Raw genomic sequence first — 17130 nt, 5'->3', positions numbered from 1 at the left:
CTGTCAGGTTTAAAAGTCAATAAAGCAAGACATGGGTGTCCACTTTAATTTATTTTAGTTACTTATATAATTTATTTAATATTTATTTTGCAATTATAATTAATGCTTTAACAATTTGGTTTGTTTAAAAAATCTTAATATACACATAGCTAATGCTGTAATTTCCGTATTTAAAGTAGAACTTAAATTTCTCTCATGATACTAAAATAACAATTTCTTCATTTCCAATATTTATCTATGATACATTTTCATGAGTTTGAAATATTTATATATGTGACAGTTAGTTCCTGTTCTTTGAGAAGATTTGTTTGCAAATCCCAGTTGTATAAATGTAAAAGAGTTCACCTTGACGTCTCGATATATTGCAGCTAAAAATCTTCGTTTCGGTGATCATTGGTGATGTTTTCTCACCACATTTCGCACCGTTCTAATTAGTCGTGTGTGGTTATTGAATGAGTCCAATTTCTCTTCACATACCTCACTTTTGCTAATATTAATTGTGCGTAGTCATTGAACGAGCTTATTTTCTCTTCACATACCACGCTTTTACAAGTATACATTGTGTGATTATTGGATGAAAATAATTATCTCCTCATATCACACCTATTCAGTTCTATAAATGTAAGTATGATCATTGAATGCATATATTTATCTTCAGATATCACACTTTCTTAGACCGAAACTCAAAATCTGATGAACTTACATGCGTTTGTCGGGCAAACAAAATCCCCCCTCACACGACAGCCAATTTCAAGTAGTCGACAGGTCGAACGCCGTCTAAGGGAAACAACTCTTTTCTATCGAGATAGTCACTGGACAAGTTGTGTCCCTATGTCCAGTGCAGTCTTGTTAATTCAAGTCAACATTATCTACTAGAATCCTAAGTGATAAAAGTTTTTTTTTTTTTTTTCTGCCCAAGATTGTGTATTATATGAATAAAGACATTCTTCTTAATAGTAACCCCTCCCCCTTTTTCACAGCCAGTAAGTTATAAATAAGTTGAGTACGAGTCAAGTCACACAGATACAAGAAGTTGGCAATATTTTCCCCTGTATATCAGTGATTGCAAGCAAGGATAAAAGTCAACCGTGTGCGAAGAATACCCGAATGCTAGACCTGATGCCAAGGTTTTCATCTTCATTATTGTAACGCGATTCCGGAAATCTAGGTGATTGCTGAATATTCAGTTTGTTGCTATATAATGTATTTAAATCATGCAACTTGAATAAATATGTTTAGTATGCATACAAAAGTCCGACTCTGTCATGCTTTTAATCAAGTTTATTGCATAAGGTGTCTTTAGCAAATAAAGTGTCAGTGGTGTCTAGGGTTGTAGTATCAAAAATGATAAAGAAATAAAGTACACAACGGCCAAAACCCGTTACAATATATTTTGGTGCGGTAAGACAATGCTGGTTCCTTATTTGCCATCTGAGCTGTCCCGAATATGGGTTACCGAACACGAGTCTGTGGTATGATTCGATCTTTCAACACAGGCGCGTTAGTGCCAAACGCGGTATCTGGTTTATCTTTGAATTCTAATATCCTTTATACATTATCGGTTCCGTCTACTATCTTTTTGGTGGCTTCGTAGATTGTGCCCAGGGCCGATCCAGACCCGTAATCTGTTTTCATTGTTATGGCCAGTATCGTAATACGTCATGTATATGGGTATATCATGTTAACAGTACGCATGGGTATCACTCGTCCACCTACCACTGTCATTTTATTTAAATATTAGCGCAGGTCCAACGTGTGCTCATCCTAGTCAACAAGGGTAAAGCGAATATGTGCCAACTGACCATTATGACATATAAGACACACAAGCGCCGCAGGAGTAAGCGAGAGGAAAGCACTCGGGGATGGCCTGGGGAGAACTCAAATAATATATTACATTGGGAGTATATGCCTCAGGAAGATACGCCTGTGGAATACCGCTTTCATAATTGCAGCTGATAACATCACAGGTCAGAATAACCTGAATCGTTGATTATCTGGTTATATATAGTATATACAGTTCGTGGCCTATTAGTTCCTGCACATAAGATTCGTTTGTGCTCAGGAATTTCATTAATATGCTCAGATAAACCAAAAACCGTTATCAGTGAGGAACGTGCAATGCCATCCGCGTACTGTGAAGTTTCAGTCAAGACCATAGCGGAATATGTGATCGTCTTCGTTTATATAGCTTTTAGAATCTTTGTCAGTCATCAATGAAATGTTTCGTCTGATCACTTCAGTGAGTGTGGAAATATCGTCCGTGCCAGTGAAAAGCACATCTCCATCTTACAAAAACGACTACATGTTTTGAATGTGGACTACATATCTGGTTTTAGTCCCAAATTTCAGACCAAGATTGATATATTAAGTAAATGTACGTTTGGAGTCCTTCACGATTCTACTTTCATACAGGGACAACCACCCACGAGGCAGCAACAACGCTTCTGGAGCTAGTGGCTAATCGCTATGGGTGTGGTGCAGCTCGTCTGGATACTCAAAGACCAAAGAAGTATTAGTGGTTCTTGCTGCTGTTGTTCTTATGTACATGTTTGTTGATCTCGATAGTTTTGGGATCAATCAAATCAAACCCACCAACAACCATCGGCTGCATAATTATCATAGCCATACAGATTGGTGACGTCAAGGTATATGAGGTAGCTTTCTGGGGCAGCCTGGTCGCAATCATCCTCGTTCGGGTTGTTTGCGCGAGCGTATAGGTTCCTTGCCATATAACGTTTGCTCAATATCATAAACTGACTATTCAAGTTTTTTCTCATAATATTGGCCAAGTCATTGTAGTTGTTCTTCCAGAACAAACAATAAGTTGATTGATTTATCAGCTCTTTGAAAACTCATGCATCTATTGAGCCCTTATGCTAAATCTTTAACATGCATTTAAGCGAAACAGCGACGTAATCATTTATGTAACGTTACACACACTCCATTAACCTGCTCTCAGAACTGGATCGGCTAATACATTCTTTCAACGTGCTAAATACAAAACCTGTGAATTGATATATACCGCAGTAAATGTTTGTTATATTCATACAACATATATGCCACATTCAATATAAAATATAGCTACACAAAGTAAATAATATCGGCAGAATATGTTACGCAGTAAAGTGGCGATTACTAATCATATTCCTACTGTTAGTCGCCCAGAAGAATAATCTCCACGTATGTCGTACAGTGGCAATAATTACTAATATACTGGCCTAACCGCAGAAGATCTCACAAAATAGCTAGACAATTAGAGGGTTGTAGTAATGGTATATGAAAATAATAATTGTATTTATTCCCAAAAATAACAGCTATGTAGCTTTACCCTGCCTATTTTGCGACGAATTGCTTTATTACAGATGTCATAATCATCGAAAAAATTAGGATGGATAATTGATAAGTTACCGTTACTACATTGTCCATTTCCACTACAAAGATTTTTACAACTGACATCTCGAATCGTCTGAGCCACAGATATGGTAGCACTGCTGTTTTCCCTGTGCCATAAAGTTGCATTCATGTTCACTTCTCGTAGACATCTTTGTCGTATTGACTCAAAACTTGATTCGGTCCAGTCACGTGTACCTGATAGCTACAATAATTTAATACAAAATAGAATTACATTTCTAATGATTAATTTTGATAGATGTCATTAATTTTGTGTTGTAAGCAGAAGATAATCGTTAAAGTTTGCTATATGTTTGTATAGCTCAAAACAGAAGCAAATAAGAATCGACGTGAACGGAAAATTCTTCTCAAAGTAAATTTAACCAAGATATTTAAAATAAGGTCATGGTGGAACAGTTTTCATCTCAGTTTGCAAAATTATTTTCCGATTAAAACAAACTTAAATGTTACATAGTAGCATTGATTGTCATATATAAGCAAAGTTTTATGATATGGAAATTTTACCTTGATATTTGTGAAGCAGTCACGTAGAAACATTTGTGGATCGACATTAGCAATATTCTTGCACACTGCATAAATTGGACTGTTATCTAAATACTCTCTGCAAGAAGCAGTCGCGAGTGTTTCATTCCAACCATTCCTCCAACCATCCTGTAATATTTAAAAGTTTTTAAAACTGAATTCAGTAACATTGTAAAATACCACGCAAATTAGTAGATAATATTTTCACTCTGACTACCGGAGCTAAATAAAAATACTAGTAATACATATTTGTCTTAATCAATTATATTTTGACATAAAGAACCCCTTGCGTGCGATTATCTCTAAATATGCAATTGAAAATACACAATAACGTTTTCGGGAAGTTTTTCAGATTGTGACCGGATTACTACAAATTTGCTTGGCTCAGATGACTAAGAATAAAAGACATCTAAAGATGCATATAACTTTAATATCATACATTAATACTTTGCAATTATATCGTATATTTCTATCGAATCATATATGTGAGAGTTATTTAAAAAGTTTTGAATATTTTATCATAACTTGTTTGTTTCTTTGAACTGTAAATAAATTTAATACGGACTGATAGACAAAATAACGTTCGAAATCTTTTCTGCAGCTGAAATTGCATTACTCCAGACACCTGCAGATATATGAGTGTGACGTAACATATGTGAAACAGACCCGCGTTGCAAGCTCCAAATATACTAGCCAAATAGGGAACGACTGACCACTGACGTTGAAATGAAAGTCTTAAATGGATGAAAGATGGATTCCCTTTTCTGAACCTGACTCAAGAGAAAATAATAAAGTTTGTATCGGAGAATATGAGCAGAGACCACATATTGCTAGACGTAGCCAGTCTGTCAAGTGAGTTTTACACGCATTTTAGTACAAAAGACCCGATCGTACCTTACTTTGCTAGTGCCATAAACTATGTACCTTACTTTGCTAGTGCCATAAGCTATGTACATTACTTTGCTAGTGCCTTAAGCTATGTTTCTTACTTTGCTAGTGCCTTAAGCTATGTTTCTTACTTTGCTAGTGCCATAAGCTATGTACCTTACTTTGCTAGTGCCATAAGCTATGTACCTTACTTTGCTAGTGCCATATGCTAGTACCTTATGTATGCTATAAAAAAATGTCTGCATGCAGAGTGTTGTACAAAGGTTGTGGAATGCCACCGAACCACTCGTCTGAGCACTGGTATCTAAGGTATCCACCTACTCCATAACAATGAACTTACGGATAAATCTGATGGCGTGACTGACTTCCTGGCGCAGCACAGCAACCAACCCATGCCACGTCATCCATAGAGCTCTGATTTTGTTTAGCTTCAAGTGATTTTTTTCCTGAATCATGCTATCAGACATTCGCTAAGGACCAGATAATGTTGAAAACCACAATTTTGCAGTGCATGAACAACATACCAAAAGTGAATACAAAATTGTATGTGAGAATTGAATAATCTGACTGCAAATGTGTGTAGAGGTGGATGGACTGACATATTGTTCATTAATATGGATCTTTGTTGCACATGCACTAACATTCAGAACTTTTTAAATACCCTTAATAAAATGAAAAATGTATCTCACTCCACCGCCTGCCTCTCTCTCTCTCTCTCTCTCTCTCTCTCTCTCTCTCTCTCTCTCTCTCTATATATATATATATATATATATATATATATCCCTCATATAAAATACATTAGAAGCAGGAGCTTTGGATCCAATGACTATTTCGGGACTAGCATCAATAATTTCGTCGTCCTCGAGTACGTCTCTTTTTGTTAAAATTTGGCAGTCTTTCGGAACAAACTCCTCTCCATGGCAAACACTAAAGGTCTCCTTCCAAGAGCATTGAGCTTCCTGTGCAAATGATTGCTTCCCGGTCATATCACCCGTGAGAGATTGTTCGCTGGTGGGACATTGGCATAGATAATATTCTTCAGCATAAGACTGTCGACTCTTGGAAATGAACAGACTGTCTTCTGGCTTTACTCTGTTTTGATAACACAAAAATATGAATAAATATCTTACACTATGTTGTTCTTAATACGTAGTCCTTTGTAGTGTTTCTTATCTGAGAGCTTCAAAGTATGGTATTACATACCAAATAACATTAAAAATCCTTTACAGTCATTAAAACCTTGTTACCATGTGAAAATTAGGTAAGTCCTATCAAGAGAGTTTGCATGCGCTTGGTACTCGCGCGAAGAACAATTTTTATAAATGGTAGTGTCAGTAAAGATTATGTGCCTTTCCTCATGTTGCTTAATGTATTTTATGCTGGTTTGGCAAATAATGATGATACAGTGTTTTGTTTTCGTATAATTATCTGCAATATATATATAAAAAGAACACGCAAAGGTACAATGATGAACGTTTAGTAGTTATTATAAGAGTTTGACGAATAGTAAAAATACATTATAACAAACTTTGCTTTTTATATGAACCATGAATGTAGTTGCCAAAGAAACAAATGACTGATTTGTCACTAAAGACCACTGGATCACTTATTACTTGCGTAATTGATCATAAAATGTTCATCATATTGTAAATAAACAAAATCAGGTAGATTTTCTATAATCTTTCCTTGCCTCACGCACCGGATGTGACAAATATGAGTTGATTAATTATGGACTTATTTATCTAAGGTGTCACGGAATTGTAACTATTGTACTACCGCTACCATAATAATTACAAAACAATCAACAGGTTCAGATGTGAATCTACCCGTGCCCGATAAGAATCCTACGGTACTAAACGTTTCGTAAATGCAACTTTATATTGCTAATATATATCGCATGCTAGGTCACAAACAAGAATAGAATATATTTGCATTATAATACGTAAGTCGAAGCTACATAGAAAATACACAAAAAACGTAGTAGTACAATAGTTACAACTTGTACACAAGAAATTAATAAATAACTATCATGCTTCTACAGCTGAAGATGTGCAAGTCCTTAATTAGACCGATCACTGACAAGACGTTCCGTAATTTTTAGATATAATTTTACGGTGAGGCATTTATACACAGACGATGCCGCCATACACCGTCTGTTCACAGGAAGTATTCGGTTTTCCCATCAAAGCACTTCTCACGTTCGACATAGTATTAACGTAACTCACTGTTTCGAAATATTGCACAGTATACATAAATCACCCTCGGGTATCGTTGGAGACAAAAAGACAAACCCGAGTACATGTATTTAATAAATAAAGGGAGTTATACAAATCTGAAATGTACCCAAAGAGTTGCATATTAATTACAAGGACATCACTTGTGATCATTAACGTTTATTATATACTTTAAAAGGTTTCTTACAAGGTTTTAATTCAGTGAATTAAAAAGTCAATATATTGATTCAATCGCAATAGATTTAGCAATTTGTGAAAAATTACATCATTTGTTTTACTTTAAACATTATCCCCTGTATATATATATATATATATATATATATATATATATATATATATATATATATATATATATATATATATATATATATATAGTTAGACATTGAATGAAAGTTTTGTACAATTCATATTTAGACAAGAACTGACACTTATAACCGATTAAGCCAAAATGTGGTTTTTCGTTATGCTATGGTTTCGATTCACAGTTAGGAATATCTAACAAAATAGTCACAATATATTTAAATGTTAGACACACCACTGGAAAACTATTGTAAGGCGGAAAAGTTGTTGCTGTAATTGCCATTTTCGACTTGAAAATCAATGTTATGCATAGACGATATCGACTTTATTGTATTGTCACTTGTGGCATAGCACGAGCGACAATACATACTGTTGATACTTCAAGAGTGAAATAGTTTCTAAGATTTCTTTAAAAATACATATATATTCTTTTTATAATATATTTCTTAAGACAACATTATATATTTACATCGACTTGTTTGTGTATTCTGTGTCAGTGAGATGAACGGTTGCATTACAGCATCGATAAATCGAAGTTTCGAAATATGACAAAAATTTCCGGACAGCGAATCATTAGAAATTTTGCCCCTAAATTTAATGTTTCAAATTGTATGATTTGTGAAATTAATGAGTGTTTTATACGCAACTAAAGCTATTATTATTTGGATTTACTCACTGTTTGCATGGATTGATACTGCGAATATTGTTGGGATGTGGATATTATTCAAATGCTACAGAGCGGATCCTTTAAAGCATACAGCCTTAAACAAATGGGTTCCAAACTTGTGAGCTGACCTATAAGAATCTTGGGTCTACGTTTTGTATTATTCAAGTCTTGACAATTTTAAGATCCGTTCATCCTGATGGAGAAAGAGAGGAGATGAGGGAGAGGGAGAAGAAGCATAAGAAATACAATTAAATAGATTTAAATGAGAAAATACAAGTTTAAATAGCATATATAGTGGAAGGTATATTTTGCTAAATGGGAAAAAGTAGTTCCAAAAGTGATATCACTCATGTGAAATATCTGTAATTATACGTACACTAAAGTGACATGACGTCTAAAATTCTAACAAACATGATACAATAAAACACAAAACAGAGGTTGATATTATAATAAATGTTATTTTAAAATAAATATATATATTGGTCCGTACAATCATGGATACATGAATTTAATGATACTGCAATGTATGATGTATACCATTTTGGACAACATATCATTATACAATAATAAATTATGTTAATAATGAACCTAGTTACCACCAAAGCAAGCAACATTTGCTGCTATTTTAGAAATAATGTATCGATACAAATGTTGCAGGAAGAATGGAAGCAACACGGATCAAATCGAACTGATGTGAACAACAATGAAATTGTGTTATTGTTTTTAGGCTATTCGTTATTATTACACCGTTTTTGTTTGTACCAAAGTAAAACTTCAAAATTTAAATTTTCATTACCATAAGATTGATAAAGTCATAATTTTGGATATATTTTATAACTTTATAATTGCATAGTTTAGACAGCGATGCTAATGGCCGACAAAGCCAAAAGAAGTAAACATGTAAATATTTGTAAGCAATACTAAAGTTATTATGGTTTAACGCGCATCATATAAAATGTAATTCAAAGCATAATCTTTTTATAAATAAAGCTGATTAATTTAGCAATAGCAAAAACAATTTAGATCTAATTGTCAGCGTGAAATGACTTCTCGCTCTCATACACTTCTTTCAATATTGGTGGTTAAATAAAATAGTGCCACCTACCTCCACGACCAAGAAAATGCAGTTGTATCCAAAAGAATATTTCCGTTTGGATCCATAAAGTCATCTGCAGGCAAATTATTAAAATTTCCGCACATCCCGGTAGTCTGATTGAAGTCCAGTACAGAAGGATAGATGAAAAGGTTTATTCCTCCATCGGTGTTACGCGTGGCTTGAATAGATCCACCAGTGGGCAACTCTATCTGCCAAGAAAGAAGAGGAAGACAAGTCACAACCAATCTGATTTTTAAAAGAAATAACTTATAGTTCACGAATTGTAGAAGGTATGTAAGAATTATGAGAGTCATTTTGTTTAATGTCGTAGATAACTTTCAAGACAAATAGGAGCAATATGATGAATTATCACAAATATGTTGCATTAAAAATCAACCGTAGGGTACAAAATGTTGACAAGAACAGGTAAGTGACATCTGTTATGCCTGCTAGCGCGTCTCTCAATACACATTTTGGAATCCTTAACATATTAATTACTACTGCAAACTGGTAACAATTAGCTACAGTCACTTAAAGGCGCATATTAGTTTTCTGTTTTCGTGACAAAGCTGATGATAAAAACTCACATCAAATTCAGGAAACCTTCAATGATATCGTGTTAGGAAGGACGATAGGTCATAAAATCGATATTATTTCGTAACAAAGAACCGCGTACCGATCTATCGTTCTGAATTATAAAACACACATATATCCTTACAATTACTATCTTCGCTACCGCTGCTGTCGTTTTAAACTGATACACGAGTCAAGCTACCATATATCACACACATACATGTCAATATAAATAGAAAGATTACATAATTAATTTGGAGATTTGGCTTCAAGCCTGTACGATTAATATTTACAGCCATATTAATTTAAAAATTAACGATAATTCATAACATTAACAGACGTAAGGAACTATTAACAACTATTTTATTAACTGAACATCCTTATATTTACCACTTTTGTTTACAAGAGAGTATATAAACCTATCACTTTAACAAAGTTGAAATTCACCATGTATATTCACCATAAGTTATAATAAAACAAGCCGATTCAGACGGACATCTCTACCACTTGATATGTCTGAAAAATAGTTTTATAATTCTGTTATCAATTTGATTCATACAAATATTATCTTTGCACGTAGAAAATTGAAATTGAAATTTATATAATGTTTTAGCTTTGCCAAGGTGGAGCAATTTGTATCGGATAAATTTGTCAAGCGTAGAGATGTTCCTCCGGCATATACTACAACCATTAAATTTTTGTATTCGTTCCATCTTGTTTTCGTGCAGACTTCTCCAAGACCGCTTTGTCTTTCGTTTCTTTAGTCAGTGATATGTTGATTCAATCTTTTTATCAATTTGCATAGTTTGTACCAATTGATAATCAGAATGATCTGGTCTGAGAAGTTCTTTTTTACTGAATGCTTTGCTTATTATGCCGACGGTAGATCTGAATTTGGTTATACGATGAATTTCTATTTCTTCACGTTTGAAAATCTGTTTACAAATTATATCATAATTCAAAGAATTCAACCAACTCATCTATCCGCTGCTCTAAATTGAATTAAATATTAGATGAGCAACTGTCCTAGTTGTAACTCCCGATAAACAAAGTTCAGCTGTAGAAATAAGTAAAACTAAAACTGTTCATTTTCTCTTATAGCGTGCAGTCTCCATGACCATGTTATTTGAAATCTATTTAATTATGTTGAAAACGTAGAAGGACTGTAGGCCTTGATTGTGTGGTGTTCTTGGATGAACACTCAGTCAATATACGCATACTTGATGTCCTTGTACTCAATTATGTAACAACAAAGGCTCTACTATGTATTGTGCAACAAGTTCGTCTTTTATTCTTAAACTTATTATTGTAGTTGACTATGGACGTTTTTAAGAGGTTTGTAGTATTCTTTGCATAAATGACATTTTAGACTCTTCCTGTTCTTGGTTTTATTTTCAAAAGTTATATGAATATTGGCCAAGTTTTCGTCTGAGCTCGGCGTTGATCGTTTTGCTTTCGTGAGTTAGTTTCTCTGATTCGTTGTTAATTTACATTCATTATTTATCTTCCATTTAGATATGAAAGTAGTACTGTCAGATCAGAATAACTTTTAATTAAGACAGAGATGAATTGCAAGATGATGTACAATGTTCTTTACAAGTAGTAAAAGCAAATTTTAATTTTAATTTGGTGACTGAAAACAACGGATACAAATGTTTATCCCAGGTGATAAGAAGATAAAGACATATTTCATCACCAAACTATTACTTCAAGCCTTGTCAAAAGGCAGATGGAAGTAAACAATTATGAAACAAATAAAAGCTAAAGAAACTACTGGCCAAACGATGGCTTAAAGAATACAAGAGGACGGAAAAGACTACTGCAAACAAATTATTTAATTGTATTTGATGACATTTATTAATCGTTTTAGTTTATTTGTAAAAGGTTCAAGTTTTCTTTTGAATAACTTGAACACGATTTCGAAATTTAAAGGCTCGATTAGTTATAAAGACTTCGTGGTCTTCTTGAATTTTTTCTCGTTGATTTCACCATTCACGTCTTTACTTATCTCCGTGCACGTTCCATTTGCAATAATAAAGTTCCGTTCGTATTTGCATGCTTCTGTTGCACAAGGCTGCAAGTGAAACGTAGTGCAACACCGTATCGTGTAACAACTAAAATTCATACACTTATCTATCTGTATTGGTACACTCAAAGTTTTGCCAGAAAAACCTCAAGTATATGACTTGAAATGATTATTAAATTACGTAAATACGTTAAACATCAACCTTATATGTTTACTGTCTCCAAAGACTGAAATAAGCGACACTTAACAAAAGAGTGCGCTTTTTCAATGTCCCCTTTAACACTGAAGCAGATATAAAAAGCAGTACTTACCACAAACTGATAGCCAGACGATGTCTCAGAGACTTTCAGATTCTTTTGCTTGTCACAGTTAAGCTGGCGAGTAATCCATTTACCTTCACATCCATACCAGATAAATATATCTGGCCCGGCTCTTACTGATACAGCACAGTTAGTTGAGGCACCAGAAGAAATCATTTTCTGAATGGTGTGGACCTTAAGCGATTAAAACATTTTAATTATGTAGAAGATCTAAACAATTTTTTTTCTTCTGTTGAATGGCATCGATACTGTAAAACTTATCATTATAATATTCACGCATTTCGTGTTATTTATCAAGTCGTGTCTTCCATGTTTGATATTTCTAAATGTGAATACATGTATAGACAAATGTTCAGCTATTTATATCGCAATACTAGTTTGGTTTTCTGAGTTCCAAAAAATTGAAAGTTTAATAGATAGATGTAATAACTATTTGAACGTATATTTTGGTTTAAAACAATAACCTTGATAATTGGGCAACAAAACCACGAGGTGGACAACAAGTGTCGGCTTTTAACGACGTCGCCAAATCGACATTGACATTATCAGTAGTGACCTCTAGGAACAGCAGATGACGTTGCTGGCGATAGATGGGTCCTGGAGTTTATCAATTCAATGTTCATTTTTGATTTGATGTTAAGGACCAAACGAAAAGGATAGTCTCTAACAAAATGAATTTTCTTGGATGTCATTTAGAGAATTATTTTGTATTTTAACGTTTTATTGTGAGCTAGTAAAATAAATCCTTTAATCTTTCGTTTGTTTCTCACAAATGCATACGAAGTACACAAAAAGAAAGTTAATGTTTTCTTTCATAACAACCTTTAAAGAGAGTAAGTAGAACTTTGAAAATTAAGCCGAACTCTGGAAATATAAAGTGATGGAATTTGGAATCATACACAGCAATGCATTTTCTGATCAGAGATGCGAATGTACCTTTACTATAACAAATTACACACTAGCGTAAGTATATATTTCTTAAATAGATACACAACCTAGTTATGTATCTTTATTAATTGATAAGTTTATATCTTTTTTGACAGTGAACATATCTCTTTAAAAGTTCCTTGCAAGACCTGTATCGTAATAGACATAATTATCGTCTACGTAACGGAAAGAATTACTGTTCCTAGCCTAGTAGGGGAAGTTATTCTTATAAAAAACAGTGATTATCTCCAGTTAAGGAAACTAACTTATTCTACAAAGCTGAATGCAAATGGGTGATGAGGTTAAAAATAGTTCTACGATCTAGGGGCTTGAACTACATAACAAGAAATTGCGAAACGGAACAAGCATTCAATAATCCGAAATATAAATTTGTCACCAAAATGGAAAACAAAGTGAAACAATTTGAAATTACTAACAATATGGTATGAATTCCTAAACTTTATGAAATGTACTACGAATTCCACAGTAATCCGGAAATGCTCCAAAGTATTCTGAGTGAAATTAATAAATATCTCAGTCCTTGAATATTTTCACAATACTCCAGTAATGTATTGTCTTTTTGGAATAAATGTTTCCGCCAGGCAATTTTAACGAACAATAAATAAATATAGATCCTCTAGTATCTCTTTACGAGACTGAAATATAACTGCAGAATGAATACGATTATTATCTATCTTTTTGATAGAATCACCTTAATGAATTTAATCTGCATTGCTAGAAAAGATTCTTAAACATTTAAATTATTTTACATTTCGAAATACCTTAACAGTCAACAACATTTTTATTTGTAATTTTCCCCATCACCGGCTCGGCAAGTTATGTTATCTAAAAGTACTAGTGTGCTTGCTAGATCAAGTGATGTTGACCTGAGATGCATTCGAAGCTCATGGTCTATGGAAACAAAATCCGGTGACAATTATACACATACAGTTAGCTATTTGCGTCCATTGTTACTCACCATGGAACGTAATCCCTTGGTAATAGATCAAGATCTCAACCATATACCCAAATACAAAACTGTATGGGCATGCAAAGTCAAATGCAGATTGCTAAGTGCGGAAATACTTACCATTAATCAGAAGATTTAATTTGGATTTGAAGTGAGAATGGCATTGAAACTGTGTTTTGCAAAAAACAGTCTGTGGGTTTAAATGCTGATTTGTCTCCCAACATTGCAATTTGGACCTAGTTCCATGTTGACTAACATCAACTCGAAAAAGTGACCTTAGATTTCTAAGTTTGCTCTTTCATTTTAAAAACGTATCGTGCATTTCTTGTTGTTTTCTGTACCTGATAATTTTAAAACAAAAAAATAATTATGTTTAAAACATTTTGTACTGGAGCAAAGTACAACACTACTACAGCAAATTCCCAAAATTAATTTAAAACAGTTTAAAAATCTGTCACATGTTTTCCATTGCAATGAGAATATATATAAGTATGATTTTACATATACCGCAACTCTGTGATTGCATTCCAGGAACAACTAAGAGAGCCGTGAAACAACGCCTTTCTAGGGACCGTCGTCCAATGCAAAATTTTAAGTTGGGTGTGGTAAGATATTTCCGCATATAATCAATAAATTAACAACTGTGGTGGCATGTGTTTTCAAAAGAATTAGAGAACACGTAAACGATATTATGTTGGAGGTGACATTGTATGTGACTTGCAAAAACACAAATCGTAATATCTTCATTGCTTATCATGCAAAGAGCCATATATCACCTATGCATCTGTTACTTCATATTTATCTCTTTTTAATGAATAAAGAAAAGACTATTTTAATTAGAAAAACGAACGGAATATTTGAACCTTGTCATCAATCAAAATGCATGTTTTGTGATTAACAAAATTTGTTTCTTCCTTTGTATTTCTTTATCATTTCGTATTTATTAATTTGAAGTTATTTATTTATCCTTGACGAAGTTATTCATTTCTTTACATATTTTTAGTTTTTTTTTCTTTATTTTCAACTTGTTATAGGTTCTATTTAAATGTCTGTTTTATATCAATTGTTTTATTTATAGATTTCGCTTTATGTATTTGTCTGCTAATTTATTCTTGCCCATATTATTCGATTTATTTCATTGTTTAGAGCAAATGACATCTAAAGAACTAAGTAATAAATCAATTCTGCATTTTAAAATTTCAAAATATCATTAAATGCAAAATATTATATCGTATGTGCTTTTATTTATTTATATGCTATCAACTATGAGACAAACAGAAAATACTACAAAATATGCCTAAAATCATACATAGCAAGTACAATTTATGTAATACTATTTTTTTTTACATTTGTATGTCTATCTATATATCTATCTAAGATGCAAAAAATAAATAAGTATAATAGAAAATAATAAATGAAAAGCTAAATGTTTTTAAACTGGTTACAAAAATGTAGGTTATTAATGAACAAGTAATCTTTTTGTTTACCAAGGGATCGAACGAGATCACAAATTAGCTACATGTATAACATGTATATACCCGTACCAGGATACACGGATGCTCCTGGCACCCACGGACGGCTAGGAACACACAGTTTTCTTTGTTCTTCCAAGCCCTTAGCATATATAATTTGAGATAACATTCATATTAGGCAATGCAATAAATACAATATGTTGCTTCTTTGTGAAAAAAGTAAAGTAAAGAAAAAGGTAAATAAACATTTATATGGTGAGCAGCAGGGAGGGTGAACCCACCTATTATTCGAGCAAACGATTTAGACCCAAGGACCATTACAAGGGTTAAATAAACGCGACAAAATAACGCGAAATCGAGATATTTAACCTTCCAAGTGTATCCCCCGGAGTGTCTCCCAAGAGAGACTCTCCCGGAGTGTCTTCTCGGGGGTGGGGGATTAGTTTTTTTTGTTACTTTTTTTCGCGTTAGTGTTTTTAAAAAAGTATGTACGCGCGTTTTTTGTTGTTGTTACGCTTATTTTGTGGCTTCACACTCTCTGCTGCTATAATTAAATCATTGTTATATCAATAATGTCACCAGCATTGGAGTCACATACAGCTAGATGAGAAGCAATTAACAAATTTCTTCCTGTTCGTGATTCTGTCAAACAGAAGTTAAAAGAACGACAATAATCACAAGTTGAATTTGTAGAGGGTACCGATAAAGTATTTAAACCTATTACAAAAGTTACTGAAAGAGTTGCAGGGGCTACTACTGAAGGTCTTCTTCCATCAATAAGACAAACTGCTGAGCAAACTAAAAAAATAGCACAAAACAAACTAAACAAACAAAATAATTTGTACGAGATCTTCTAACTGAGATAGCTGCTCCTCAACCTCCTCGTCAGCTTGAAGAAGAAACACATAAAGGTGCTGCTGGTAGAGAACCAAAAAAGGATATAATTAATATAGATGAAAAATTTAATCCAGAAATTATTAATAAAATAAAACAATTAAATGAGATTGAATTAGCTAACAGTGGGTATATCGAACGTGTAAATGTACTAACCAGGCTAGAGATAGTGATCCTGAATTTATGAAATATCTAACTGATATGGATGAACTTCAACGAAATATAGAAGGATTATCAACGGAAAAACAGGTTCAGATTGTGTCAGAGGTTTTTAGATAATCTGATGGTCAGCCAGGTCCTTTTAGGAAAATGTTTGAACCTGAGATTATTGATGAACTTGAAGACCCCACTAAATTATTTGATATAGCTGCATATAGATATGATGAAAAAGAAAATTATATAATACCTCGACAACTTCAAAATCGAAAACCGGAAAAATGGGTTAGTGAGGTATATGCAGCTGCAGGTGATTTGTATACTTTTGGAATGATCCAGAACTAATACAATTTAATAAAATAATGAAAGAGTATAAAGATAAGAGAGAACGACAAGGACAACAAAACACGAAAGATGAAGATTTTCTTGCTGAACTGATGGGTGAACCCCCAAAACCGGAAGTGGTCTAACTACGCCATGTCCTAACAATGTTCTTACCGATGTTAATCGCTTAGAAGTCCTCATAGGGGGAATGCGCTGGAAATAATTCTCCAGAAATTATAAATGAAGCAGCTGATATTTGTCAAAGATTATTGACAGACGGTATCATAGATATCGTTGTTTATAGGTCTCTTATTGATGAGATCGCAGACGATAGCGTCTCCAGTAATTAG

The 17130-nt window shown here is 33.5% G+C and overlaps 1 protein-coding gene across 1 annotated transcript in view; it reads right to left on the bottom strand.

Annotated features, from left to right (window-relative positions):
* The window catches only part of LOC149772947 (von Willebrand factor D and EGF domain-containing protein-like), an 83548-nt gene that overhangs the window by 12115 nt on the left and 54303 nt on the right, over positions 1-17130 (bottom strand). The window contains exons 10-14 of the mRNA XM_089947028.1: positions 12029-12211; positions 9128-9327; positions 5619-5913; positions 3916-4062; positions 3409-3595 (exon numbers count right to left, since the gene is read on the bottom strand). Of these exons, the coding sequence (XP_089803154.1) occupies positions 3409-3595; positions 3916-4062; positions 5619-5913; positions 9128-9327; positions 12029-12211 (1012 nt within the window). The remainder of the gene's footprint in view (positions 1-3408; positions 3596-3915; positions 4063-5618; positions 5914-9127; positions 9328-12028; positions 12212-17130) is intronic.

This window comes from Sinohyriopsis cumingii, unplaced genomic scaffold (assembly GCF_028554795.1).
Source record: "Sinohyriopsis cumingii isolate HCF-2022 unplaced genomic scaffold, ASM2855479v2 utg000957l, whole genome shotgun sequence".
NCBI lineage: Eukaryota > Metazoa > Mollusca > Bivalvia > Unionida > Unionidae > Sinohyriopsis > Sinohyriopsis cumingii.
The sequence above is the reverse complement of the archived record's forward strand: the minus strand, read 5'-3'. Positions and strand labels throughout refer to the sequence as shown.